Genomic DNA, 27631 nt, shown 5'->3' with positions numbered 1-27631 from the left:
AACTAAGTGTCATGGAGGTTGGCGCCTGTCTTGGCACACCCAAAGAATGGAATAATGGGGGAAGGAAGCTACTTTTGGACTCTACCTCACCCCGGATGCTAGATGGCAATTGCCCTGCAGCAGAGTGGTGCCTCAGATTCCCTCAGGGCACCATGGGATATGGAGTTCAGCTTCACAGCCCTGATGGGTAATGTGGGTGCTGCCAGGAGACGCTGCAGGGACACAGGGGGATTTTTGCTTCCATTTATAGCCCGGAAGTATTCCCATGTCATGGGGAAAGAAGCCCCGAAGTACTTCCAGGCTGAAGACAACTCAAGCCCTCCATTTGACCCAGAAGTGATGGCAAGTCATGTTGGAGGAAGAAAGGAAGCACTTCTCGGTCAAGGACTATATAAAGGACTGTTGAGAACCCAGCAAGCGAGCCAGAGTTGGGAGGTAGTTGACAGAGTTTGCTGGGAGGTGTGGAGGAGTGAATTATTGTTGTTCAGAATAATTATTGTATTTATTAATATTCCTTGCCTGTGTATGGTGGTTGGAGTGCTTACAGGCACAACGGAAAGAATTAAAAAACCTTTTTGTGCTTTTACCTGGTGTCCTGGATGTTTGTCTGTCAGGTCAGAGGAGCGTCAGCACCCTCTAGTGTCACACCACATGTGTAGCTAAGTAAGAATCAGCCCTAGGTGCGTAACTGCCATGTTTGCTCGGACTTATTTAACCCCGTGCCATCACTAATCAATGTATGTAGTTTCAGTTCTGTGATCTTATGAAAATCTATAAAGTTTTCTCTGCTCTTTTTGCACACTAAGTGGTAATCACAAGTAGAAGACAAGCTGCTGCTCCTTCTCAAGGCTCTGCTTCAAATGTAACTCATAATATTTCATCCATCCATTTTCCAACCCGCTATATCCTAACTACAGGGTCACGGGGGTCTGCTAAAGCCAATCCCAGCCAACACAGGGCACATGGCAGTAAACAATCCCTGGGCAGGGCGCCAGTCCACCGCAGGGTGCACACACACACTAGGGACAATTTAGAATCACCAATGCACCTAACCTGCATGTCTTTGGACTGTGGGAGGAAACTGGAGCACCCGAAAAAAACCCATGCAGACACGGGGAGAACATGCAAACTCCACGCAGGGAGGACCCGGGAAGCGAACCCAGGTATCCTAACTGCAAGGCAGCAGTGCTACCCACTGTGCCACCATGCCGCCCTCATAACATTTCAGTTTAACATTATTATGTAAGGCATAAACACTAAGAGGAAATAAACACTCAAAGATACCCCAACATATATAAGGGAATATCCTCCCTGCATTACGAAGTATTTATTATAAATGGCACAGTATTTATGAAAAATGTAGCGTCATTCTTGGGGAACACGAAACCCACTGAAGATTGGAGTATCATAGGTCAGTTAGATTCATTTTATACTTATACAGTGACACTGCAAAAAGGTCAAGTGACTGCTATGAGAGTTAAGGATGCACGAGTGTCTTCATCAGGATGTTCTTGAATTTCTCCCACCATATCATAATACAATAGGCAGCCTATTTCCAGCTCTGCATTTAGAAGCAGTTTTATTAGTCAGGCATGTTTACATACTGTAGTCTATGAGCTGTGCCGGTGTTGAGAGATTCAATAGGCATATGATTTTTTTAGTTTTTCTGGCTCTGGTACTAAAGTTGGTCTACTTACAGCAGCACTTTTTCAGCAAATCATGAATGATCCATAAAAATGATGTAAAAGATTATTATGAAATTCTTGCAGAGTGAGTGCTACTAAGTAGGGTTTTGAAGTTGAGACCCAAGATAAAACTGATAAATAAAACAACAGGCATGATTAACAAGAAAATGAATTGGACAGGCATGTGCATTCTGCTTAAATGCAATAAGGAGATTAAGGCCCATGAACGCAGTGCACTCGCCTGTCTCTGCAAGTCTAATAGGATAGAAACGAAGACTGCCTCAGCAGTCTCTGACTTTAACACTAAGCTATTTGAAACAGCTTGACAAACAAGTGTTTTAATATATTGAACTTCAATGAATAAACCCGAATGGACCTCATTTAAGTGACAGAACAAGGTTTGGCTAGATACAACACTGATTGTGTGATGAAATCAAGAATGTTATCTTTTATTGATGGTATTAGTTTAATGGCTTATTTGGGATGAAGAAAATTCAAGGCTTAACACCTTTACATTATTCTAAAAAGGATACTCATATTAAACAATACACTTTATAATTTAACAGAATTGATTATTTTGGAGCAGCCTCAGTGTGTTAGACATAATATAAACACTTGATCTTTTACTGTCGTCAAACAAATGAAAAAACTGCTAACATTAAAATGTGACTATAGATCATAGTATGTATGAATTTACACAAAGTAGACATAAATGTAAGACTCAAGACTTTTGGGCAATATGAAAACTTTAAAAAGTAATACTGAAGCCATTTCACGAAAGCTCTGATTATAAGAGGTAGGTCAGTATCAGTTCCAGGTCAAACTCGGTTGATGGCACTTGATTTGTCTGACCCTGGGCGTGACACATATAATCTCACAGAAAACATACACACACACACACACACACTAAGATACCATAGACGATGCAGGGTATTGGTGAAATATTACATGAAAAAAATAACATAATCTGACATGGTAAGCAACTGCTACTAATGACTAGAGCCACTTTAAAAAAGGCATATTATAAACATTTTAAAATAGATTCAAAATAATAACTTTGTCATCTTATATTGCATTACATAACTTTAATTCCTGAATCGCATCATATTGTACATCTTTGATTAATGTCTGTATTTAAATGTCCAGGAGATCATCTCCACTTTCATCACTCTCCACTGTCAGTTGGCGTGTCCACCATTTCTTCACCTCTGAACCCGATGAGGCTTCATCAGATACCGGGTTCATCTTGCACACAATGGACCTCATGCTGCTGCGACCTACACATTTAACAGAAAGGAAAATAGTTGAAGGTACTGTCTACCTTAAAGCAACAAAATGTATTTTTAAAAGAACTCATTATTTTAAAATGATATCCCCTTTGTTCTTTCCAGTTGGCAGTCCATTTCTTTGATCTTTGTCTCATCAACTTGCTGTATGTAGAATGCAATGTGCTAATGGTTTTGGGGGATGCAGGTCTTCTTAAGCAGATATAGGTGAACATGTATTAATTATCTTCAAGTTTTATGAACTTTTCAGTTATTTTATTTTTTTTGGTAATCCTGTGATAATTCCACATGTGTACAAAATCAGGCAAGTTTAGGACATCTTGTTGGAAGATCACTAGTTTTGAACACAGTTAGTTTTAACAGAACTGAGGTAAGTATTGGAGGGAAAGCAAACAACCTCAACAATAACCTCATATTTAATGATATTCCCTTGTACATACTGTAGCTTGTGCTATGCTATCAAAATTCCCAAATTACCTTTGTTTCTCAGTGCTGTTTAAATGTCAAAAAATATTTGACTACGGAAAAGAAATCAGTTCATAGTAACAATCACCATTTCCCATGATATATAACCTAATTTAAACTATTTTCTCTCTCCTGATTGTTCCTTCATTGTAATATTTTTTCTGTTATTTTATTTATTTTGTAATCTTGTGAGATGTACTATAATGATAAATGGTAGGTGGACAATGCTGCTTGCAGCTATTTCATTCCTTTTTATACTGTTTCTTCCTCCGATATTTTAAAATTTAACTCCATGAAGACAGCTGAATGTCAACCATACAACTGCATAAAAACTCTGCACTACACTGGCAACAATTTTACTGTTTACCGTATCCATGGTCCAAGTCAGTTTTATTTTTAACTAGCTGAGTTACCCATCTATGATGGATGGTTAGTTTACTACTAAAAAAACTGTAGAACAGCAAACAGCATTTCATTAAATTTCTTAAATAAATAAACACTTATTACATTTTATAATACATATTGATATTATATTTATGGAACTTTTACAAATAAAATGAAATAAAGTTCATTTTTACATAATTTGAATATATGATCATTTTTATATAAAAGTCATCTGAGGTAAATAATTGCCCTTCTGGGTGTGGAAGAAGTGCTGCTGGAAGCAGGTCATCAAGCACCTGGAGCACTTCTGTATGCCCTATAAAGGAAGCCCGAGTCGGGAGGTGGAAGACATAGCTTGCCAGGAGGAGTGGAGGTGGACAGAAAAGAAGAAAGGAGAGGGAAAGAAAAGAAGAAAAGAAGTGTGCTTTATGTACTGTATTTGTGCTGGGAACTGTGCTGTGAAGGTGGGAAACGAGGGAAAGCGTTTCCCACATGGAAAATAAAAAAAAACATGTGCGCTGAACTTATGTCCGTGTCTGTCTGTGTCGGGGTTTGGACAACAGGAGCGCCCTGTAGTAGTCACAGGTTTCAATTGGTTGTTTTGCTGTTGTTGGCTTTCAGAATGCCACATCAGACATTTTCTTCAAAATGTGAATGGCTAGATCCGATAGAATGTACTCTTGATAAAAACATTTAGGTGTCAAAGTCCGCAAGTTCACCCTTGGAGTGAGTACTGAGGTAATGCATACACTACTTTTTAAGATGGTCTAGCTTAAATTTATCCCTAAAGTAATGTGTCACATAGAGAGATTTCTCAAAAAAGTTGCCAGTGAGTCCAAACCCCCATCTTAAACCAAAGTATATTGGAGGCAGAAAAATTTTGCCTACACTGTGACAGGGACCAAAATGAATATCCATCCATCCATTATCCAACCTGCTGAATCTGAACACAGGGTCACAGGGGTCTGCTGGAGCCAACACAGGAACTAATCCCAGGCAGGGTGCCAACCCACCGCAGGACACACACAAACACACTAGGGCCAATTTAGAATTGCCAATCCACCTAACCTGCATGTCTTTGGACTGTAGGAGGAAACTGGAGTGCCCGGGGGGAAACCCACGCAGACACGGGGAGAACATGCAAACTCCTTGCAGGGAGGATCCGGGAGGCGAACCCGGGTCTCCTAACTGCGAGGCAGCAGCACTACCACTGCGCCACCATGCCACCCCCAAGATGAATATACATAACAAATTTCTTGTAATTCAGTAGAGCTATTCTCAAGTGAACATACAGACAGATATTCTTAGCTTTATTTAAATAGTTTATTATTATTATTTTTTAACTAAAGACCTCTACTTCTGGTTCACATATTTGAAATGACACAGTGTTAATGTAAATCATGATTGATTACTTCCTGCTTGTTAAAATATTCACTGTAGTGTTAGCAGACAACACTGAGTAGCAATGCTGTCTGAAAACACATTGGTTAACCAAAGCTATCAGTTTAAAGAAAGAGAGACACCTTGCCTATCACGTATTTAACTTGTCCTTGAATAGTCACATGCCTTTCAATGTAGTTGTTCATCATGGTTAGTGACTCTTGCTTTAAATGTATAATTTAGAGGTGCTGTGTACTATCTTTGCCTAAACTTGCTATATGTTTGACTACTACTGTCTGTCTAAGTAAGATTGATTTATTGATCTTTTAACTGTATTTCTGAAGAGATGCATGAATACATCTAATTAAAATAAGTTAAATTATTTCTAATTATCATTTCTGGGTGTATATAACGTATAACAATATTTCTACTTTTTTCTTGTATTTTGTTGCTGGACCCCCAAGAGGCAAGGCAACCTGCCAATCACCATTAGGAACTGCCCTCCTATAAATCTGAAGGGTTTCTCACAGACTCAGTGGAATGAACTGCCTCTGTCATGAACTAGGAGTCTCACGCTGTAAAGAGTTCCAAAGCACGTAGTCCCAAACACTTTCAACAATGCCCACTAGAGGGGGATATCAATATCAAACCCCAAGTGGAAATATGGGCTAGCATTGAATCTTTAAAAATTAAAGATTTATTTTTCGCAAATAAGTATTCCAATCACCATATCAAGAAGGCAATCCGAATCAAACAAGTCCCAATACAGATTAGCACGATCAAAGCAAACAGGTCGAAAATCAAAAAAATTCCAAAAGGCACACGAAATCACCAATATCAGAGCACATTCACATTGAATTACCCAGAAATGTGGGAGACACTACTGATTTTAAGCATAGGGCAGTTCCTAGAGGTGAATACCAGTTGGCCCAGTCTCTTTGGGGGCAACCATCAAAACAAATAGAATGTAAAACAGGCAGCCTACATACATAGTCAAAATCAAAAGCAAAGAATAAATCACATAATCAACAAAACTAACATGGTAAGACTTTAGTTTAGGTATTGCAAAAATACATCAATTACTCATATACTCTTATACAGCAATACCTTGACGAATGCTTTTTTTGGTTTCATAACAATAATAAAACATCAGTGGCTAGGTTATTCATTTCTGTGCAGTGTGGTATATTGACATGATGGTAAAATTACTTGTTAATATGAAGGATGCACATGTCTTTTACTAAATATGTAATATCAACAGAAATGTGTCTCAGTTAAGCCACTGCAGATCAGAGTAAAGTTTTGTTAGTAGGCCACATTGCAAAGATGAATGAACACTTTACTGAGGCTTTGTAAGTGTCTATGAGGACCAAAAGATGTGTATGTTAAGAACTTGTTACATAATAGTAAATGAGATGCATTTTTGTGGTACCTAGTAAAGTGTTACCAGTAACATTAACATAAACAAAAGAATCAAGAATGTACAGTACAGATTCCATGGCTAAGACATGACAGTCTGAAATTCAAATCCTGGAAGATGACTGCTGGTTTTCCATTAACTTTCTCTTGTAGCTACTAGCAACTACTGCTAATGGAACATACCTTTTTGCCTTAATTTTAATTGAGCTGCTTGATGTATAACCCTTAAATCCTTATTTTTTCCTTATATATGACAAGGAAATGAGAGGCAAAAGCCCACGTGCTTACAGTATGTTCATGTTTATGATTAAGTTGATATTTATAAAGAAAAAAGTGAAGAAATGCTGATCAGCTTCAGGTTACAAAACATGTGGATGATGTTCTCAGAATAAGAAAAGAAAAAGTCCATAGCTACATATGCAAGACAGGAAATTGAACCAGGAATAGGAGACATCAAAAAGTAGTCAAGAGAATGATTTGAATAATATTAATTTACTTTGAAGGTTTTATTTCCAGCCACCTTTATACAATAGTTTAGTAAGTAAAAGTACAGTAAGTAAAAATAAATTTAAAAAACAAACAAACTGAAATGCCATTTACATTGTTAACTGTATGGATTTGGAGTACTACCTGGGTCAGACTTTATGAGGCTAGGTGAGTCTGGAGATGGGATTAAATTAAGGACAGGGGATCACAGAGTGGATTGAGGAAGGGGAATAGGCCAGATTATTAATATGAGCTATGGAATGTAGAAAGTAGTCCAAAGCAGAGGATATTATGAAGTGCTAGTAAGAGCATGACTAAATAAAATAAGGCCCAGAGTGGCATATGGTTTGTTCTTTTTATTTGCGGTCACCTTTCATTTTACCCTACCTAATTCATAAGGTCAGTATTGTCATGGGCACAAAGAGCAGTTGGATTCTTACCTGAATGCGCTATTCAACATGCAACATGTTGCCACTCTCCAACCCCACATAGTTATTTTAACAATCTCAACTTGAAACTTTTGTCACCTTTACGTTACTATCTTACCTCATAACTCCTTACCTGAAAAAAATATCTTAGAACATTTGTCATAACTTAGTTAAATATGTTAATCAGTAGTCAAATGGTTTATGCAAATATGCATTGGATTAGTTGTGTAAATACCTAATGGCCACTGGAACAGCAATATGTTAGTAAGGACACAAGATCACCCAAGAAAGATCATACAAATCACATAGTGGGAGGACTACAACTTGCATTCCTTATTTATCTTCCAATACATGTTCTGTTGTAGATTTAGAGTAGTTATGTAGTTGGATAGAGTTTAAGGGCAATGGTTTGTCTCTGTTCTGGGTACATAATCCTCCTGGGTTTGGAGCAGCTCCAGACAGTGGCTAGAAGGTTTACAATTGATAAGTCTAAACACATTTGAAGCTTTGACTCATATTATTTCTTATGTTCTGTAAGTACTCATTAATTCTTGTGTACCTTTATTGAATATAGTTCATATATTACTTTTGTCAGAAGTGTCTCACATTAATATCTTCAAGAACACAATATATAGCATGCTTTTAGAATATATTTCTTAAACACTAGTTTACATTGTGAAATAGAATTATACTTTCACTCACCAGCCGGAAGACGCCATTGTCCAAACTTCCTCTGCGGTTTACCCATTTCAGTAGAGTCCTGGCGATGTCCACCTCTCTCTGAAAGTGTTGGACTGAGCAACTGCTGCTGGCTGCTTGTCTGAAGCAAAAGAAGAGGCATCTAAATCTTGCAAGCGAAGACTTAAATATTCATCAAAAAAAACATGAAGTTGATATCGTGGTGATTTTCTTAAATATGACACAAAAAAAAAAAAAAAATTTAGATGAGATTACAACCACATATTAGGAATATAAATGTCAGTGAATACTGCCAAGGAGCAAAACTCTCCGGAAATCAGTATTCTTGTATAGTATTTTATTATACTGTATCTTGTGGAATTTATACCCAAAGGCATGAAGGTTGCAATTTGTGTTAAGTAAATTGAGGGCATCCTGAGGATCTGCACTAAAATTATTAAAATACCTTTACCATTTCATAAGTTGATAAAATCATTTACAAAAATTTACAGCATGCCCGTCCTGCATTGTCACGGAAAGTTGGCTGTTGCATAAGTCACTTCTCATTAATAAAGGAGAGGTTTGTATTTGATGCAAGGTGCCTGAAGTAACTTATTTTTTCATTTTATGCACTTGTACACAAAATATTGTGTTCAGTATTTTTGCATGTACCTATTGTGTTTATAGACAAGATTTATTTTTTGTGAATGTACCTAGATCGATCAGCTCAGTGAAGAAAGTCTGACTTACAGTAGTTTATAATACAAAATCTTTTCTGTACTTGGTAGCTTTCCTCGGATAAAGCCTTGGAGACAATGCCAGGCCATCATATATTCACAAACCCAAAAGGAATCACTCACATTGGGTCATTATTTTTGAATTTGTCTCAGAAATAAAAATCACTTCTGCTTTATGATATTAAACTCTAGCTTGAAGTGGAGCAGATAGGCAAAATAAAGAGAAGTGGATAACTGATAAATAACAGTAGGTTAGATGCACAACAATGGAGCTGACAAATGCATAATACAAAATTCACCTGATAAGGATGAAGTCAAGTGAAACTTAATAAATCATAGCATATAATTCATGGAGATGAAGCAGAGTGGAGCATGATGAAGAATGCATGTGACACAAGAGAAGTGATGCTTGACAAACAGTGTAGTTGGTAAAAACAAGGAAGGATTTATCGGTGACCCGAAAATGATATAATGAGAAGAAAATGATCTGATGAATGGCACCTGACAATGGAGTAATGCTAACATAGAAAGGTTTACTCAAAGAGAAACAAGAATCCACATATGGGCCAGAAAAAAGACTAAGATTCTATAATTTCTTCTTCTGCAGCCCTCCATGCTTTTACAACATTTTCTTACAGAGATCATTGGCAAAATGACTATAATAAACGCAAAGGGAAATCTAAAAGGAATAGGCCGAGAAATTTAAGAAGTATTGTTATATTTTTTTCTTTCAGAGGTGATTGGCAACTAGAATTTATTTTCTAGGACAGTACTCTGGTGCATGTGTGGGTGTACATGTAGGGTATAATGGTAGCTATAATTATTTACTGCTTAAATATATTTCACAATAATTAACTGCTGTATCCCTCTTTTACTGCTGACAATGTCTATAAGTACTGCAGTATGCATCACAACCTTCAGGGTAGGACTGAACGGATATGTTCTGGATTTAACCTTGTGTAATAAGCATTTCTAAATGTATTTTTTAAGTAGCTAAATGCAGTATTGATGGATGCACTGCTGGGCTTATCTGCTATTCTCTTCTTCTCCTCCTATGCTGTGATTACAGTGTCATGGGGATATCTATCATAGGTTTAGGACATTAGTTTTAATATTATTACCAACTTAAATTCTCATCATACAAGGCATGTGATGAAGAGTCAGGTAATCATCCTTTCAACTTTTATTATCTATTTTGTCTTCAGAATAGTGGAAGAAATTTGTCCAGCGTAGCTAAATAGCAGTTTGTTTGCATTACTGGATGGTGTGGCAGAATTATACTAAATTAGAGTAGCAATTACATTTTCTGTAGAGTAAGACAGTTGACATGGTATAAACAGATATACAACCAAAATGAACATTTCGACACATTTGAAATAAATGCAGGTGTCATTCAATGCAACTGTTTGTCAGACTAAACATGAAGGAGGTAAAACGAGACAACACAGCGAGACAGTGGCTAGACTAAAAGTGCTGGCCACATTGTAGGTCACTGCAGCGTAACCATTAGCATCCTGAAGCTATCAGTTTTGGATGTAGTCACATTCCATTTCATAACCATGGAACTGGTGACTGCCATAATTCTGTAATTAGCTAGGCCAGTTTATAAGGGTTTCAGATATTTCCACTGAATAAAAGTTTATTTGAGAATTGTACTGTGTTGAGTACAAGAAAACTACTTTGGTCCAACACTGCCTTAATCTTTCTTTATTGCTCCTGGTTTTATATGCTGACTTGATTGTCAGGGCATGCCAATGCAGGTTTCAACTTTTCTTTTTCTCTAGAGTATACTAAGCCTATTTGCCTAGTAATGATCCGAAATGTTTTTGCTACAACATTAAACATCAAGAATGAACACACACACACAGTATATGTGTTCTAGATATATTATTGTGAACAACCTCTATCTTATAATGTTTTAATAATGTTTCAAATGAGGTAAATGGCTATTTTTTTCTCTTTGACTTATAACTTAAAATGAATGTAGGCTGGGCTACATAAAAGAGGATGAGCTATATAGGGTCCACACCTCTGGAAGGGAGCCCATTTTGGCAACTGGAGTGCCCCTCCACACACCACCATAAGTAATCAGTTTTTAGAGTGCTTTGTGACTTATTTTGAGAAGGAATACCAAAGAAATCACTGAAGTAGGAGTGAGTTCATGCAAAACTGGCAAAAAGTGAAAAGAATTCTCCAAATACGAAATAGGTGGGACCCTAGTACAGGGTGACACAGAAAAACGGGAACTTTTGAAAAACCCAATAGAAATAGAAGAAATCCAACAAAAAAAATGTTATTGACAGCAATTGAACCACTACAACTTTCTTTTTAAAAGACAGTAATCCAAATTATCAATGTCTGAAAATTATGACCTGTTGGTGGCGTCCTCCTGTACGTATGCATTCTTCCAATCTGCTGTTGAGGTTCCCCATTGATTGCTGCAACATCTCAGCTGGGATACCACGACTTTCGTCTTGAATTCTTTGTTTCAATTCATTCAGTGTCCTTGGCTGAGTCGTGTAGACCCGACTCTTAAGGTAGCCCCACAAGAAAAAATCACAAACAGACAAATCCGGTGATCTTGAGGGCCAGGGAATGTCACCGAATCTTGAGATGACGCGGTTACCGAACAATTCTTGCACAGCTGCCATTGATTGCCTTGCAATTGATTACTAAATTACTAAATGGCGAGATTGTTTATAGCTCACGGTCCCTGTTCCGGAGTGCTGCCAACTGTACATGGCTGCCACTATGCATTTCAAAAGTTCCTGTTTTTCTGTGTCACCCTGTATATGTAATGGCGAGAAGACAGCACAGAAGCCAAAGAAGTAGCCCACATCACATGATGTTTATTTCATTGTTAATTATCATTCTCACTTTATCACTTTAAGATAATACAGGTATAATCTTTCTTTTTTATCTAGACAAATTGCCTTCCTTGATTTTTAGCTGAGTGACTGTTCCACAGCAATTAGCTGTAACTGACTGACAATTGTAATTAGTTCACTTTTGTTCAAACTTGACAGTGAACTGGCTATATCTCTGCAGGAACTTGTCAGATTTTCTTTGTGCCAGATCTCCTGTACATTGGATTTCACTTTTTGTTTCAAACAAATATGGTTGAAGAATCATTCTGTCTCTAAACATGCATTTGTATTATGACTAGAAATCTTACCTCTGGCTGAGAGGGGTTGTCTTGATTGTTTGCATGGACATCTTCGCTGGGCTTTGTTGTTTCAATGCTAGGGGGGTTAAGGAAACGACTCAGTTCCTGCTGCTGGCTTTCCCGAAGACTGTGAATAATGCTGCATGACTGCTGCTGTTTCTGTAAATAGAGAGAAACAAAAGTAGCAAATAAGCAACTGGAGGAGTAAACTCATTATTTTTGTTTCAGCTGTGGAAAACAGTCACATTAGGAATACATCCTTCCTCATTTAAAATATTTTATAAAATCCATCCATAACATATGCTATCTCTTAGATATTTTATGGACCATTAATTCAGATGAGCTAATGTACACCACATGTAAAAATAATGGTGGCATTGTGATGCAGTGGCTAGTGGTGCTGCTTCACTGTTCCAAGGGACAGTAATCAAATCCTGGTCTTGTTCTTGGTAGAGTTTGTCTTGTTCTCCCTGCATGAGTTCACCAGTTTTCCACACAACATCCCAAGAAGCTATTGGTTTGGTTGACTGATGTCTTTAAATTGGCCCAGTGTGAGTAAGAGTTTCTGGGTGGGTTGGCGTGTCCTATGAGGTATTAGGACCCTGCCCTAGGCTTGTTCTGGCCTCTAACTTAGTGCTACTAGGATGAGTTCAGGAATTATATGAAGAAATACAAGCATATGAGGGCTGGATGTAGCATATTACATGAACAAATGTTGCTTGCAATGGTGCAGCTGGAAATGTAGGTGGGAAGAAGCAATGAGCATTTTGACATGTTGTTCTTCAACAACAGGCAGCGTGAGTCTATCTTTATACCATTTTGTCAAAGAAGCATTGGTATTTCTCCTAAGCAAAGGGGAAAGCAGCATTTTTCTCTGAATCAGACATCTCTACACATTAAAAACACTGGTAGAGGAATTTCAGTGAAGAAGTTAATGGAACAACTTCTGAAAATTGTCCACCTTCATAAATTTACTAAAAGCTCCTATGTTGCCTGCCTTCAGTAAGTTACGACAAGGGTCTTAACTCCCTTAGAGAACACGTTAGCCTGTGTTTATAGCGGGCTGAAATGGAAGATATAAAAGATTCAAAATCCTTTAAACCCCTATGAATAGGTTAAACCATGTTGGATTGTCCTTTTTATTCTTTCATTCATTTAATTTTTATAATGTGTGAAGTTTCCCATTCTCAATGTTTTTCCTTTAAAAGTGGTAATGTGTCACGCTAATTTAATCCAGTTTGAAAACAACTTAACAACAATAAAAGTAAAATCTTATAAAAATGAGGACCCGTCCACTCCAAATATTCCCCATAAGACATTAGAGTTTTAGAAATGAGTTCATTACTTTGGTAGGTTGAAATGCGGTCATCTCTATAATGCCAATTAATATTTATCTCTTAATCAGTATAGGTTGATGGTCATTTATAAATGGATGTCCCAAAGCCCACAATTTAAATCCACTACCTGTCAAGTTTTGTTTTAAAATATTTTTATGTACAAACGATCATTCTAAAAAACAAAGCTTTCTTAACAATTAATTTATGAATCTTTCAAGAAAGAACTTAGTTTGCAGCAGCTTGAGCAAAAGAGCACTACTTCCTTCCTTAGTCAAAGTTACACTGATGGAAACGACTTTCTTTAACAGAGGAGATTTGTGCTCGAGGTGAAGATGGCATTGATATTGATATAGTCTCAACTCTCCTTGGGCAACTCCTGTCAGGCCTGATAAAGTACACTTGATAAAGAAGAAAATAAACGTGACATTATAAACCATGGCTTTGAACAATGTCAGTATTATCTACACTGAGGTCTTCATTTTGAGCCATTTTGTGAATGTTGTGATGGGCATTTGATCATAAATGAATAACCAATGGAAGAAAATGGTATACAAAAAGGAAAACTCACTGCCCGGATGCGTTTTAAGCACTTTTTCAGCCACATGCGTATCGTCTGTTTGGCCACCTCTTCTTCAATCGTGTATTCCAGCTGTTCCCTGGCAAGCAGCTCTTCCAGCTGAAGGCTTTTCCTGATGTCCACTGATCTGTACGACAGCATGCTAAAATAGATTTCAAGGGCCAGTAAATACATGCAGAAACAAAAGAAGACATACTGTGCAAAGCACTTGAAGCAATTAGCTTGTCAAATGATTGGCAATTGACTCAAATGAAAGTAAGCCTGTCAGAAAAATACTAATTGCTTTTCCATGCTTTTTCAGAGACAGAACTGTGACACATTTTTGAATGGAAAACATTTCGGCTCATGCATTTTCTACATTTTAAAGACATATCTGGTAACATTCAGTCTTCTTATGCTACAGTAAATGAAACATTGCTAATTCTCGGTTATTAATAGATTTTAATGTAATATAATTGAGTATCTTCCAAACCAGTTTATTTGAAATGACAAACTGACATATTTACATGATTGTGTGCGTATTGCAGCTCAGGACTGAACATCTTAATCATGCTTATTACATGCCTGACAGGAAGCCAAAGTCAGAGAGTATTACAAAGCTGCTGTATATTAGTTTCCAACAGTACATAGGATTTAGAATGATCTAGACAACATGTGTCTTGAATTCTGAAGACTAATGTAACTGAGAACACTGAAATCTCTTTATCCTATTCAAATATTGCATGCTTATGAGCTCTCTGAAAATAGTTAATGGGAATCCTGACAACATATTCAACAAAAAAATAACAATATTATATTGCTTTCTCTTTGTTGCTGGATTGTTTTAGGAAAAGCACTGAAGTGCCTCATAAGTACTGATGGAGATAAAATAAGCAAGGAAAAAACATCTGGAAGCCTAGTACAGCAGAGAATATCTGACATTTTTTCCTCAATATGATAAAATGCCCAGAGGAAAGAAATTAAAACAATGTGAACTTGTGAGCCTGTCAGTCACACCGACAGGCAGATTCTATAATTTGTGTACCACATATGGTAGCCATGGGATATCCAAAGTTAATATTGTCATGGCAGCTCAGACATATCTTCAACCCAATACACTTCTATCCAGTACAAGATGAAAAGTGCAAGAGCACCAGATATATCAGTCACAAGGCAAAAAAACAAACCCTGGATGGGATGCAGATCAGCTAGTTTGGGAGAAAACAGAAGTAAACACATTTAGAGCATTCAGACGGCTCACAGAAGACTAGGAGTCCAAGGTGTCACTGTTTCCCTTTACATTACTGTTTTGCCCTTCTACATATCTTGAAAACTTTAAAATTCACTTGGAAAAGTTCAATATTAAAAGGAAAAATGGGAGTTGGCTTCTTAAAAACACTACCAAAGCTCTGCAGTACTTATTTTATAGGCTGACCCTTGTAAGTTGTAATTACTCACAATGTACTTTCACACAAACAAGTATGCGGAGTACCTTACAGGAAACCACTTCAAGGACTTGGGTGTAACAAAATCTCTAGCCTGTCCTTGTATTTCTGCCCTCAGCCATGAAGAGCCTGTACTTGAAGGTTACCCTGCCTTCATCTGCTCCCCTTCCGGTCTCAGCAGATAAAACATTAGAAACAGAAAAATTTAAATGAGAGCAGGTAATTCAACACAACAAGGCTCACTAGCCCTATTCACTAAATTCTTCCAAAATAACATCAAGTCAAGTTTTGAAAGTCACAAAGTCCTTATGTCTACCACACTACTTGGTAACTTATTCCAATGTATGGTTCTCTGTGTGGAGAAATACTTTGAACTGTTTTGTGCAAAATTTACACTTAATATGTTTCCCTCTGTGACAATGAGCTCTTGATGAACTTATTTTAAAGTCTCAATCCACTGTACTAATTCCCTTCAGAATTTTAAACACTTAAACACTAGAGGATCTGTGCAGACTTTTTTCAAAACATGGCAGGATCTAATCAGTAATATTTTGAAATGATTTTATAAAGCATAGAGAATTTGTTGATTTAGGTATTTTTAAAAGCCTTAAATTTTACACCGTTTGGCTTGCTCTCTCTCTCAAGGGTGGGGATCGATCTGTTCTTAGCATAATTCTTTTTTTTTTGTAAAACTTGATTGCTATGTATTGATTGTAATAAAATTAATAAATAAATAAATAAATAAAAAAAAAAAAGAATTTTAAACACTTCAGTCATGTCACCTCTTAATCTCCTTTTACTTAAAGTGAAAAGGCTCAGCTCTTTTTATCTTTCTTTATAACTCATCCCCTTTAGTCCTGTAATCACCCTACCTGCTCTTCCCTGGACCTTTTCTAACCCTTCTATGTCTTTTTGTAGCCTGGAGAGCAAAATGTTACACAGTACATCAGGTGAGGAGTATTATAAAGCTTAAGCATAGCCGCATTCGACTCTACACGTCATGCTACAGTATATAACCTAACATGCTGTTAGCCTTCTAAATGACTTCTAAACACTGTGGAAGTTGATTGTGAAAAGCTTACTATGACTCCTAAATCCTTCTGATAAGCTGTGCTTTCAAGTTTTAGACCTCCCATTGTGTATTCAAACCTAACATTTTTATTTGCTACTTTACATTTACTTACAAATCTGCCCAAGTCTGTATGCTGTCAGTCCCTCTGTAATGACTAAACAAATTCTAGATTACCTGCCAATCAACCTAGCTCGGTATCATCTCCAAACTTAACCAGCTTGTTAATTATATTCAATATCCAAATCATTTATATATATTAAACATGCAGTGGGCCTAGCATTGTCCCGTGAGGGACACCACTCTTAACTTCATCCAATTCTGATCATTTTCCTCCTACCATAACCCTCTGCTTCCTGTATCTGAGCCAATTCTGTACATACTACACCCTGAACTCCCAACTCTTTTAGTTTGATACCCAACGTCTCATGTGGAACCTCTTCAGTTGACTGGTGGAAAGAATATTTCGAGGATCTTCTCAATCCCACCAGCATGTCTTCCTTAAAGGAAGCAGAGTCAGAGTACTCCTGGGGGTGCTAGTCCATAACAGGGGCCGAGGTCACTGAAGTAGTTAAAAAGCTCCGAAGTGGACGAGGTTCACCCTGGGTTCCTCAAGGCTCTGGATGTTGTGGGGCTGTCCTGGTTGACACGTCTCTGCAACATCGCATGGACATTGGGGGCAGTGCCTTTGGATTGGCAAACCGGGATGGTGGTCCCCCTTTTTAAGAAGGGTAACTGGAGGATGTGCTCCAACTATAGGGGGATCACACTCCTCAGCCTCCCCGGTAAGGTCTATTTAGGGGTGCTGGAGAAGACAGCTCGGTTGATGGTCGAGTCTCAGATTCAAGAAGAACAATGCGGATTCCATCCTGGCCGTGGAACACTGGACCAGCTCTACACCCTGGCCAGGATCCTGGAGGAGGCATGGGAGTTTGCCCAACCAGTTCACATGTGTTTTGTGGATTTGGAGGAGGGATTCGACCGTGTCCCTCGAAGCATCCTGTAGGATGTGCTCCAAGAGTACAAGGCACAAGGCTCGTTGTTATGAGCCATTCAGTCCCTGTACAGGAGGAACAGGAGCTTGGTCCGCATTGCCCGTAATAAGTCAAGACTTGTTTCCTGTTGAGGTTGGACTCCGCCAGGGCTGCCCTTTGTCACCGATTCTGTTCATAAGTCATATGGACAAAATTTCTAGCCAAGGAGTAGAGGGGGTCTGGTGTGGTGACCTCAGAATCTCGTCTCTGCTATTTGCGGATGACGTGGTTCTGTTGGCTTCATCGGACAGTGACCTCCAGCTCTCACTGAAGTGGTTTGCAGCCGAGTGTGAAGTGGCCAGGATGAAAGTCAGCACCTCTAAATCCGAGGCCATGGTTCTCAGCTGGAAAAGGGTGGAATGCGCTCTCCAGGTTGGGAACACATTACTGCCTCAAGTGGAGGAGTTCAAGTATCTCGGGGTCTTGTTCAAGAGTGAGGGAAGAATGGAGTGGGAGGTTGACATACGGATCAGTGCAGCATCTGCAGTAATGCGGGCTCTGCAACAGTCCGTCGTGGTGAAGAGAGAGCTGAGCCAAAAGGCGAGGCTGTCAATTTACCAGTCAATCTACGTTCCTACCCTCATCTATGGCCAAGAGCTTTGGGTAGTGACCGAAAGAGCAAGATCAAGGGATACAAGCGGCCGAAATGAGTTTTCTCCGCATGGTGGCTGGACTTTCCCTTAAAGATAGGGTGAGGAGTTCAGTTATCCGGGAGAGACTTGGAGTAGAGTCGCTGCACCTCCGCATTGAGAGGAGTCAGTTGAGTTGAGGGGTTTGGGCATCTGGTTAGGATGCCACCTGGATGCCTCAATGGGGAGGTGTTCTGGGCATGCCCCACTGGGAGAAAGCCACGGGGCAGACCCAGGACACACCGGAGGGATTATATCTCCCGGCTGGCCTTGGAATGCCTTGGGGTCCTCCCAGAGGAGCTGGAGGAGGCGGCCGAGGAGAGTGAAGTCTGGGCTTCCATGCTTAGGCTGCTGCCCCTGCGACCCAACCTCGGATAAGCGGTGGATAATGGATGGATGGCTTGTTATGCTTACGGGCCTACAGTATAGTTTCTTGGATCAGCCCAATCACCCTTTTTATAAAATGGGATAATATTTTCCACTACTTCAGAACTTCCTCAGTGCGCAGTAACTTCGTAAAAATATACAGTACATCAAGGGTTTATATATGTATTCACCTACCTCCTTAAGATCTTGAGGATAAATATTATCTGTTCTTAGTGATTTGTCTTTACATTTTAATTCCCCTTTACTATTCCAAATACACTTCACCACCTCCTTGACTGTTATTTTACTACTAAAATACTGAAAGACTCTCTTTAGGTCATCTTTTGCCACTCTAACTGCATTTTAGGTTTCTTAATATCCGTCTTAATGGTTGCCTTCATGCTCTCATATGCCCTACAATTAGCATTAAAGTTATTAGTCTTATAACTCTTAACTTCTTTTTAAACTCTTTATTCACCGACTGTGGACTTTTTTTATTTTCTACTAATTTCATATTTTGAGATGTACTTGTCCTATATTACATTACGCATTTTTTAAACCTGTTTGACTGCTCCTCAGCTGTCTCCACACTTAAAAGCTTATCCCAGTTTATCCCTTTAAGTCTTTGGTGAATCTACTCAAAAATTCCCTTACTGAAGTTAAACTTAAAAATTTTAGTCTTTGCCTCTGCACTTTACCAAAAACACTGAGAACTGTATTATATTATGGTCACTTCACCCTACTGGTCCAGTCACATCTACACCCTCAGTTCTATCCTGAAAATTACAAAATGCTAAATCTAGACAAGCTTTTCCCCGTGTTGGTGCTTTAACATAATGTGTTTAAAAAACAGTGGTTGATTATTGTACTCTGCTATATGTAAGCTTAGCCCAGTTTATACTGTGGACACAAGGGGGTGTACAGCTCCCCAAACCCAGGACACAACAGACACTGAGACCAAGTAAAGCACACAACACACCTTTATTAAGTGTGGGAAATGTTTTTCCCTTATTTCCCACCTTATACAGTACAGTACAATATGCTCCAATACAAAGTCTCTTTCTTCTTCTTGTTTGTCTGCTCTGTCTCTTGTCCACCTCCACTCCTCCACCCGCAAGCTTTGTCCTCCACCTCCCAACTCTGGCTCCTGGAGTACTGGTGGCCTTTTATATGGCATCTGGAATTGCTCCAGGTGCTCGATGGCCTTCTTCTGGCAGCACCTCCGGGTGGGGCAGAGGTGCTGCACCAAAGGGCTCAGCAATTGTCCAGGTGCCCCCTGGTGGTGGCCACGAGTGTAACATAAGTCTAATACGTCACTGTGCTCTGTGCAAATATATTTTATAAATCTGCCTTTTTCTACTCATATGCACAGATGACACAGAGCCAGATTTAGCCCAGCAGTTCACAATATAAGAACTGCTAGGCAAGCAAGTTAGGGACAACTGTGAAATGTGCAGTAACACTGAGGGCCATTGTATACTATTTTTGTGTGTCAAATTCAGCATGAAATTGGATCCTCTTTGCTTTGTTTGGGATGGCATGATTCACCTAAGTGCGGGCCTGCACATGATGAAAGAGTGTAAAGCCTTGGAACATTGCCTGGCACACCTTTGAAGCCAACAGATGGATGGGAGATAACGTCATCCGATCCTGAAAATCCTTCCAATGCAGCAACGAAAATGGCAGACTCTACACATCAGGGCCCACTCCTGAACTGGGTTCTTGCCATTGGCTTCCTTCATCTATTATGCAGCGTAAGCCGTCATTAAAGAAATCTAAGTTATGTTTCCTATGTGATTTCTTACTGCCGTATCACTAAGGGAGGGGTATCGCCTTTTAATATCATATCTATATAGATTTGGGTTATGTAACACGCCACAATTACAAAAGAACTCATTCCAACAAGGGTGCTAACGACCCCTACTGGATACAACGAGCCCCAGCAGGGTTGAGCTTCCATGCTCCAAAACTTTTAACCCAACTGCAAGCCAGGGGGGCTGCCCTCTAGCATTCCAGGGAAGGCAATGCCCTGAATATGCTCTCTCCCCTGGTCCTTCCATTATAGGGGCGTCCCAGCTGGGCAAGCTCCTTGGCCGTCTACCACATTTTTCAGGTAGTTAAAGTTACCCATGACTATAATGTCCTCCTGTAAACCTGCCTTTTTAATATTATTAGAAAGATGCACATTAAAATTAGAATCTGCATGGGGGGGTCTAAAGCACATTTCTAAAACAAGACCTCTTTTCCTACTACTTTCCAAACAAATCCAGACTTCCTCACTAAGATGTGGCTTATCATTCAACTGCAGACTTGAATTTAAATTTTACTTTACATAAATGTCACCCTAATCCTTTTCTGTTTTGTCTAACGATGTGTATCCCTCTATGTTAAACTCATCCCCATCTTTGTTATTTAACCAGGTTTCTGTTATTGCTATAATATCGCAGTTATGCTCAGCTACATACAACTCCAACTCACTTTTTTCATTTTTGATACTTCCAGCATTAGGGCACGCTATTTTTAATGTGTAACTTATTTTTAACACCATTTTTCATCCCTTCATGTACAATTCAAAACCTGTCTTGTCCTACACTCCCAACCCCCATATTCCCAAGTTGAAACAATCCTCAACTAACCTACTCATATGCCCCTCCAATAAATTTGTGCCCCTCCAGTTCAAATGTAATCTTTTGTGATGGAACTTGTCCCATTTGATCCAAAAGGAGTCTCAATGCCCCATAAACCTATGCACTTCTGTCCTACACCAAGATTTAAGCCACATGTTAAGCCTTGTCAGTTCTGATTCATAGCCTGGTACCTAACTCTTTAAAGTTAGACTGTAGAACTGACAGCATGATCTTATGTATTTCATGTATTTTAATATGGAGAATGACAAATGGATCCACTCCTGCTCTGGCCCAGAGCATTTCCATCCTTCCAGGGAGGTCTCCTGCATGTGCACCTGGAATGCAACATATTGTTCAAAACACTCTGTCACCGCAGCAAATACGTGTTTCAATCCGCCTAATAATTGAATCTCTCATTATCACAACCTCTGTCTTTCTGAGGACTTATTTTAAGGTGGCCAAATGGAGGACCTAATGTTTGCCTACCACCTCAGAGTTTTCAGAGACACCACCCAGCTCTTAAAGGATCTGAAAATGGTTTAACACTTGCAATTCAGGGGTTGATTCACCCTTTGCCTTACACCTACGTCTGACTTTGACTCAGCTATCTTAAAATGTCTTGCCTGGAGTCTCCTATCGTGCCACCTTAGCAGCGCACACTATCTCCATAAAGAACACCTGGGCCAGGTCTGCCAGTTCTCTTCTACAAACTCTGATGTAAATAGGAAGTCAATATCATTTTAAAGACATCTTTGTTGGAGACACACTGCTGCTGTTACCTCAAGTCTTTTTATAATAATTTAATAACACAATGTTGTTTTTCTCCTTTTGCCTTATTTTGGCAAATTAAAAATGGTTTTCTTAAAATCATGGACAATACTCGGTATGCACTCTCTTTTGTTATTCATACAGAACTTTATGAAAGAGAATTATGCATATATTTAAATCATTTTTGAGAAACAGTAGCTTAAAAATCTAAATGTTTGGATAAGGGTAGTCGTTGATTCTCTACACAAAGGAGTGTGTTACTTACCAGCCACAACTGATTTGTTTTTTTGGAATATTACACAAATTGGTATGTGACAATTGGGTCAGTGGGCTTTTACTAAATTATAGGTTCAGGTTTAGCTTGCTTAATGTTCCCACTAATCTCCTTAAATATTGAAGCCATAAGATTATTCATTATTTAAAGCCAAAAATAATGAAAAGCCAAATTCTGACAATAAGAGGATAGCTTTAAACAATAAAACTTAGAGGTCTTATGAACAGCATGGACAGAAACAGTGTTAAAAGATATAAAAAAAGCTCTTTGCCTGGTCTACTGTGAATACTATGTTTGACTAATAGATGAAAAAGAAAGAATCTTCAAGTACTTTTTAGCGCACTTGCTAATTTGACAAATGGGATAGCTCTACAATTATTAGCAATACAGATTATATTAAATCCTTTAATGATAAAATAGATAAGACTTATCTCACAAAGGAGATATTACAGAATAAAATCCCTATCTGCCGTTGCATATACCAGCTTAGTAATTTTAATGTCAGGAAAGGAAATCTTAACTGTAATGTCTAAAATGAAACTTACTACCTGTTCCTTACATTCAGTCTCAACTAGTGAAAAGTTCAATTACTGTTGTGGCAGCATCCATTCTTAACATTGTTAATAGATCATTATTGATTAACTCACTCCCTAATGCTTGAAAAAATGTTAGCTATTAGACTGTTGCTGTGAAAAATCAGAGCTGAACCAAAATATGATTAATAATTAAAAACCTATTTGAAATGTACCTTTTCTTTTACGTTGTAAAAAGGGGCAGATGTGTAACTACTTGAAAAAGTAGTCGTCATGTAGGTTTAGTTTTATATGCTTTACAATTTACTTGGGAAATTCTGGTTTGTTATTTGCAATGGTCATAGTACACAAATAGCATTAACCTTTGTTCAGAGAGACAATATGATATGAAATATTAATATCTTCTGATGTAGGAAATGTTACATGTATTATTACACTGTTATATTTAAACACAGCTATTTAGACGGTATTGCCACCTCTATTCTACATTATCATTTTAAAAATATCTTTGGGCTGTCAGGCACTGTCTATGTGCACTCAGGTCATATTTATCATATCAATTTAAGTATGTACAGAAATGTGATAACAGTACTGTGTCATTATGTTCTGAAGTTACATATGGTGTCATGTAAGGTTCAGTACTCAGACTATTACTGTTCTCATTTTACATGCTGCCTCTGGGAGATATCATTAGAAAACATAACATTCATTTTTATGCATATGCATATGATACTAAGCTACACCTTTTTTAGACTAAATGATGGAAGAATGATAACCACTTGTCTTTAAAAGCCAAAAAAGAGACGTATCATAAATTGGAAGGAATAATACAAAGTGATAGTCCTTTTTCTTTATTACTCATCTGATCTGCACATGCATTTTAATCAATCAACCTCAGTATTTTCTTTTAGACCATTCTGTCTTTTAAAACACACATTACAATAATACCTACAATATGCTTTTCACCCAACTTAAAAGTAGACAAATAGATGTCCTCTAAATATTGAGAATACTGAAAACTAATTCCCACTTTTATTTTTAGTAGTATTGACTACAGTGATTCATTATACATAGGCTATTCAAACTGTTCTGTTTATGGTTTTCAGTTCAGTTCAGGAAGTGCAGTACAACCATATAACTCCTGATATTCCAGTTAAGTTTTAGACCGATTTCAAAATGCTTAATCCTATAAGTAAAGCTTTAACCTAGACCCTAGTTACTTATCCAAGCTAACCATTACATGCAAACATAAGCGTACAGTAAAATGTTGAGATGCTGGAATACTAAAGATAGGTTTCAAGGATTAAGAAAAAAGTGGGAGGTCAGGTCTCAGTTACAGGGTCAGCAATTGCTGTGGAATGATCTGCCTTGCTTGTGAAAGAGATGTCCTATCAGTGTCAGCTTTGAAAATCTAGGCTCAAAATTTTAGTCTTACTTATCCTAATAAGAAATGCTGATCAGCTATACTTTTTTGCATATTTGCCAGTTAGACATTTGTAAAAGCATACAACCATAGAAATACATACAAACTGTTGACTCTTCTGTATTCTGTTTTTCTGCTTGGTATCCTAATGTGCCACTTTGTGCCACTACTAAATTGGCAAGGCATTACTTCTACGCATGGGATAGACACCAGACATACCTGGAGCCTTAGAATCCTAATATCAAGTCTTCTTGTTAGACATCTGAGCACAATATGATGTAATACTATAGAATACCCTGGGGATTTGGGTGACAGGTTGGACCTTGGTCTTTATCATTGCTTGGTAACTGCAAATTAGACATGGGGTGATGGAGACGATTAAAGGTGTGACCTGAGAGCATCATAAGATTTGAAAATAAAAATAAAAAAGCAGAAAGCTTCACTTACATGCAAGGTCAAGAAACAATTTTGGGTACAGTTCTTGTAATTTAACACAAAGTTTTCATTGTTCTCACCACAAACCTAAAGTTAATCAAAAACAGTACTTCCTTACCTTAGGACATCATGGAATGTAACATCCCCTCCATTATGTAGTCTTTCCATTTCATAGCACATATGCTTAAATAAGAGCTTATCCTTATCTAGATCAACTTCCAGTCTGCCTCGTAGCAGCCTGAGAAGAAATTTCACTCGGGATGTTGGTATAACACCCTAGAACAATATTAAAAATGACATAAATAGCACTGAACATGGATTACTTACTAACATACTAAAATTAAAGGCTTGGTTAAAAGCTATGCAATGGACATCAATACCAGCTTCTCCTCAGAAAATGCGCAGCTATAAAATACAGATTCATATTTAATTGCTTTTAGCAATTTTTCAACAATAAACCTTTAACAATTTCTGCTTAACATGCTTCTTTCATTTTTGTTTTTAAATGGTGAAGCCTAAATAATTTATAAACCTTTTGAAACTTGAAAATTACAATATAAATTGCCAGCCCACAAATGAACAGATGACAGTCCATTTTCTACCACGCAACACTCTGTGCTGTATTGTTAGTTATAATTATTTCTAGTAGAAAAGCATTTGAACTTCAAAAGCTGTGTCATTTAAACAGCAGGACCCTTGAAGAACTTATACTGTATGTTCAGATGAATGACCAATTATCAAACATTAATGTAATCTCATTAGGTTACAATATGTAAACATCAACATCTATGTTTTGACAAACTTTAATGTAGATCAGTATGTCATAAAAAGCAAAAGTGAAACGCAAGAATTTGTGATCTCATTAAAAAGTTTGATATTCATTTCACATTTTCAAAATTGCAAATGAAGACAAATTAAGTTTTCCATCAAACATTTTTGATTTGTTTTTCAAAATTCAGATTTGCAGGAGCCTGGCTGTCTGAAAATGAATCAATTTATCTCAAGGCACATACATAAAAAATACCCATTCTCACTAAAATGAGCATTTAAGAACACCAGCTAAGCTAAAACACATATCTCACTGTGATTGTAACAGTCAAGTTAGAACTTTTCTTTCTTTTGAAATTTTCCTGCTTGTGTTCACACCAAAGTGTGTCTGTATATTTATTTATTTATTTGTTGATTGATTGATTGATTGATTAACTTTTCTACCAATTTATGCAAAAAAGAGCTTATTACACAAGTTTGATTTATTAGTTAACCATTATGAAAGAGAAAAAATATTTACACTAGTCATATTGAGTGCATTTTTAAAGCTGTATAAAATTAGTGTTTATATATTATTCCTTCAGAAGCAATTATGTAAGAAAGTTTATAAAACCCTGAAGACTACAGTTTTATCAGTGGTGGGCCGTCAGGGCCTGCAAGGCCTTCTCTGCTGGCCTAAAAAAATGTCTGAATCACAAACTGATGTTAATTATATTTTGTCCATGAATACTTATTAAATAATTCCAAATAGTCTTTCCGCTTCCTTTCATAGCTTTTCCGATGGTTGTGCTGCTTCTAGACATGTATTTTCATATTAAAGCATTTAACCAATCACATTTCAGCCATCATTTGTTGCCAGGCAGAATAAAAGTCAAAGAAGTCTGCCCGGAGTCCTTCACAATCTGTTCTGCAGGCCCTCTAACACAAAATAAATGTTGATTAAACTGTTGCTTCAACCAATCAGATTTTGAGTTGGTGTCAGTAGGGCCCTCTAGCAGGCGTACGGCAACATCACCATATTCAGACCTATTGGATAGGATGATGTAATAGCTATTTTGTCACCCCACAATGGCTGAAGGAGGAGAAGAAATAGATTTGGTGGCAGATTTACTTTCAAGGCCATTTTCAAGACGGACTTTTCAAGAAAAGCTGGACATTGTTAAGAAAGGTCGGACATCTCCGAAGCTATCTAGCCTGTCACAACCAGGAAGAGGACTTATCCGCCATTTTCAGGTTACCAACTACGAGCGGTACCCCTGGCTCACAGGGTCCGAGGAACACTGCAAATTGTATTGCTGGGAGTGCTTCTTATTTGCCACTGATCAACATGGTGTTTGGAGCCACACTGGGTTTGAAAATTTGACTTGCCTAACCAAGGCATAAACGAGACATCAAAGCACTGCCGGACACTTACAAGCAACGGTGCTTTCCAAAACTTTTGGGGAAACCAGAGTGGATCTACAGCTGAACGAGCAAGTGTGCAGGGAAACGGAGCCGCACAACAAAAAGGTGAAGAAAAACAGAGAAATCTTAAAAAGACTGACAGACTGTGTCATTTTTTTGGGCAAACAGGAACTTTCATTTCGGGGACTCGATGAAAGTGCGAGATCCAATAACAGAGGGAACTATGTGGAGCGTCTTTCTCTCATTGCTAAGAGCAACACGGATTTACATTACCACCTGTCCACCAATAAAGTATTTAGAGGGACGTCGGGCAAAATACAAAACGACCTGATCACTGCTATTGCTGAAGTGATGGGAGAAGAGATAAGAAGTGACATTAAAAAAGCACCGTTCCCCTTTATTATGGTGGATGAGACGACAGACGCAAATAACGCAGTGCAGCTGGTCTTGCGTTACGTAACGGGCACAGGTGTCAAGAAGTGATTTGTCAGATTTGAAGATGTTACCAGTGGGAAGCGAGCCGATGACATTGCAGGTCTTATCATTAGATTTTTGTTGGAAAATGAATGTCTGGGTTAAGTTGTGGCACAGTGTTTTGAAGGCGCAACGGTCATGTCTTCTGGATCAAATGGGGTGCAGGCTAAATGTTAAAGAGAGAGCACCTTTGGCTTTATTCATACACTGCTATGCACATTGGCTTTAGTACTGACTCAAGGGGCCTCAAAGCTTAAAGAATGCAAGATCTTTTTCGGCCACTTCAATGGCCTTGCTGCATTTTTTTCTAGATCGCCTCGGCGCACGCAACTTCTGGACGAAATCTGCCAGCAGCGTCTCCCTCGTGTGGCACCA

General features: G+C 38.2%; 1 protein-coding gene across 1 annotated transcript in view; it reads right to left on the bottom strand.

The window, feature by feature from the left end:
* Positions 1–1152: 1152 nt before the first annotated feature.
* nalcn (sodium leak channel, non-selective) overlaps positions 1153–27631 on the bottom strand; it is an 828408-nt gene continuing 801929 nt past the window's right edge. The window contains exons 41-45 of the mRNA XM_039744792.1: positions 24729–24886; positions 14020–14170; positions 12124–12273; positions 8236–8353; positions 1153–2962 (exon numbers count right to left, since the gene is read on the bottom strand). Coding sequence (XP_039600726.1) covers positions 2820–2962; positions 8236–8353; positions 12124–12273; positions 14020–14170; positions 24729–24886 — 720 coding nt within the window. The 3' untranslated portion in view covers positions 1153–2819. The remainder of the gene's footprint in view (positions 2963–8235; positions 8354–12123; positions 12274–14019; positions 14171–24728; positions 24887–27631) is intronic.

This window comes from Polypterus senegalus, chromosome 2 (assembly GCF_016835505.1).
Source record: "Polypterus senegalus isolate Bchr_013 chromosome 2, ASM1683550v1, whole genome shotgun sequence".
NCBI classification, from domain to species: domain Eukaryota; kingdom Metazoa; phylum Chordata; class Cladistia; order Polypteriformes; family Polypteridae; genus Polypterus; species Polypterus senegalus.
Note: the sequence above shows the minus strand (reverse complement) of the source record. Positions and strands in the feature narration are given on the sequence as shown.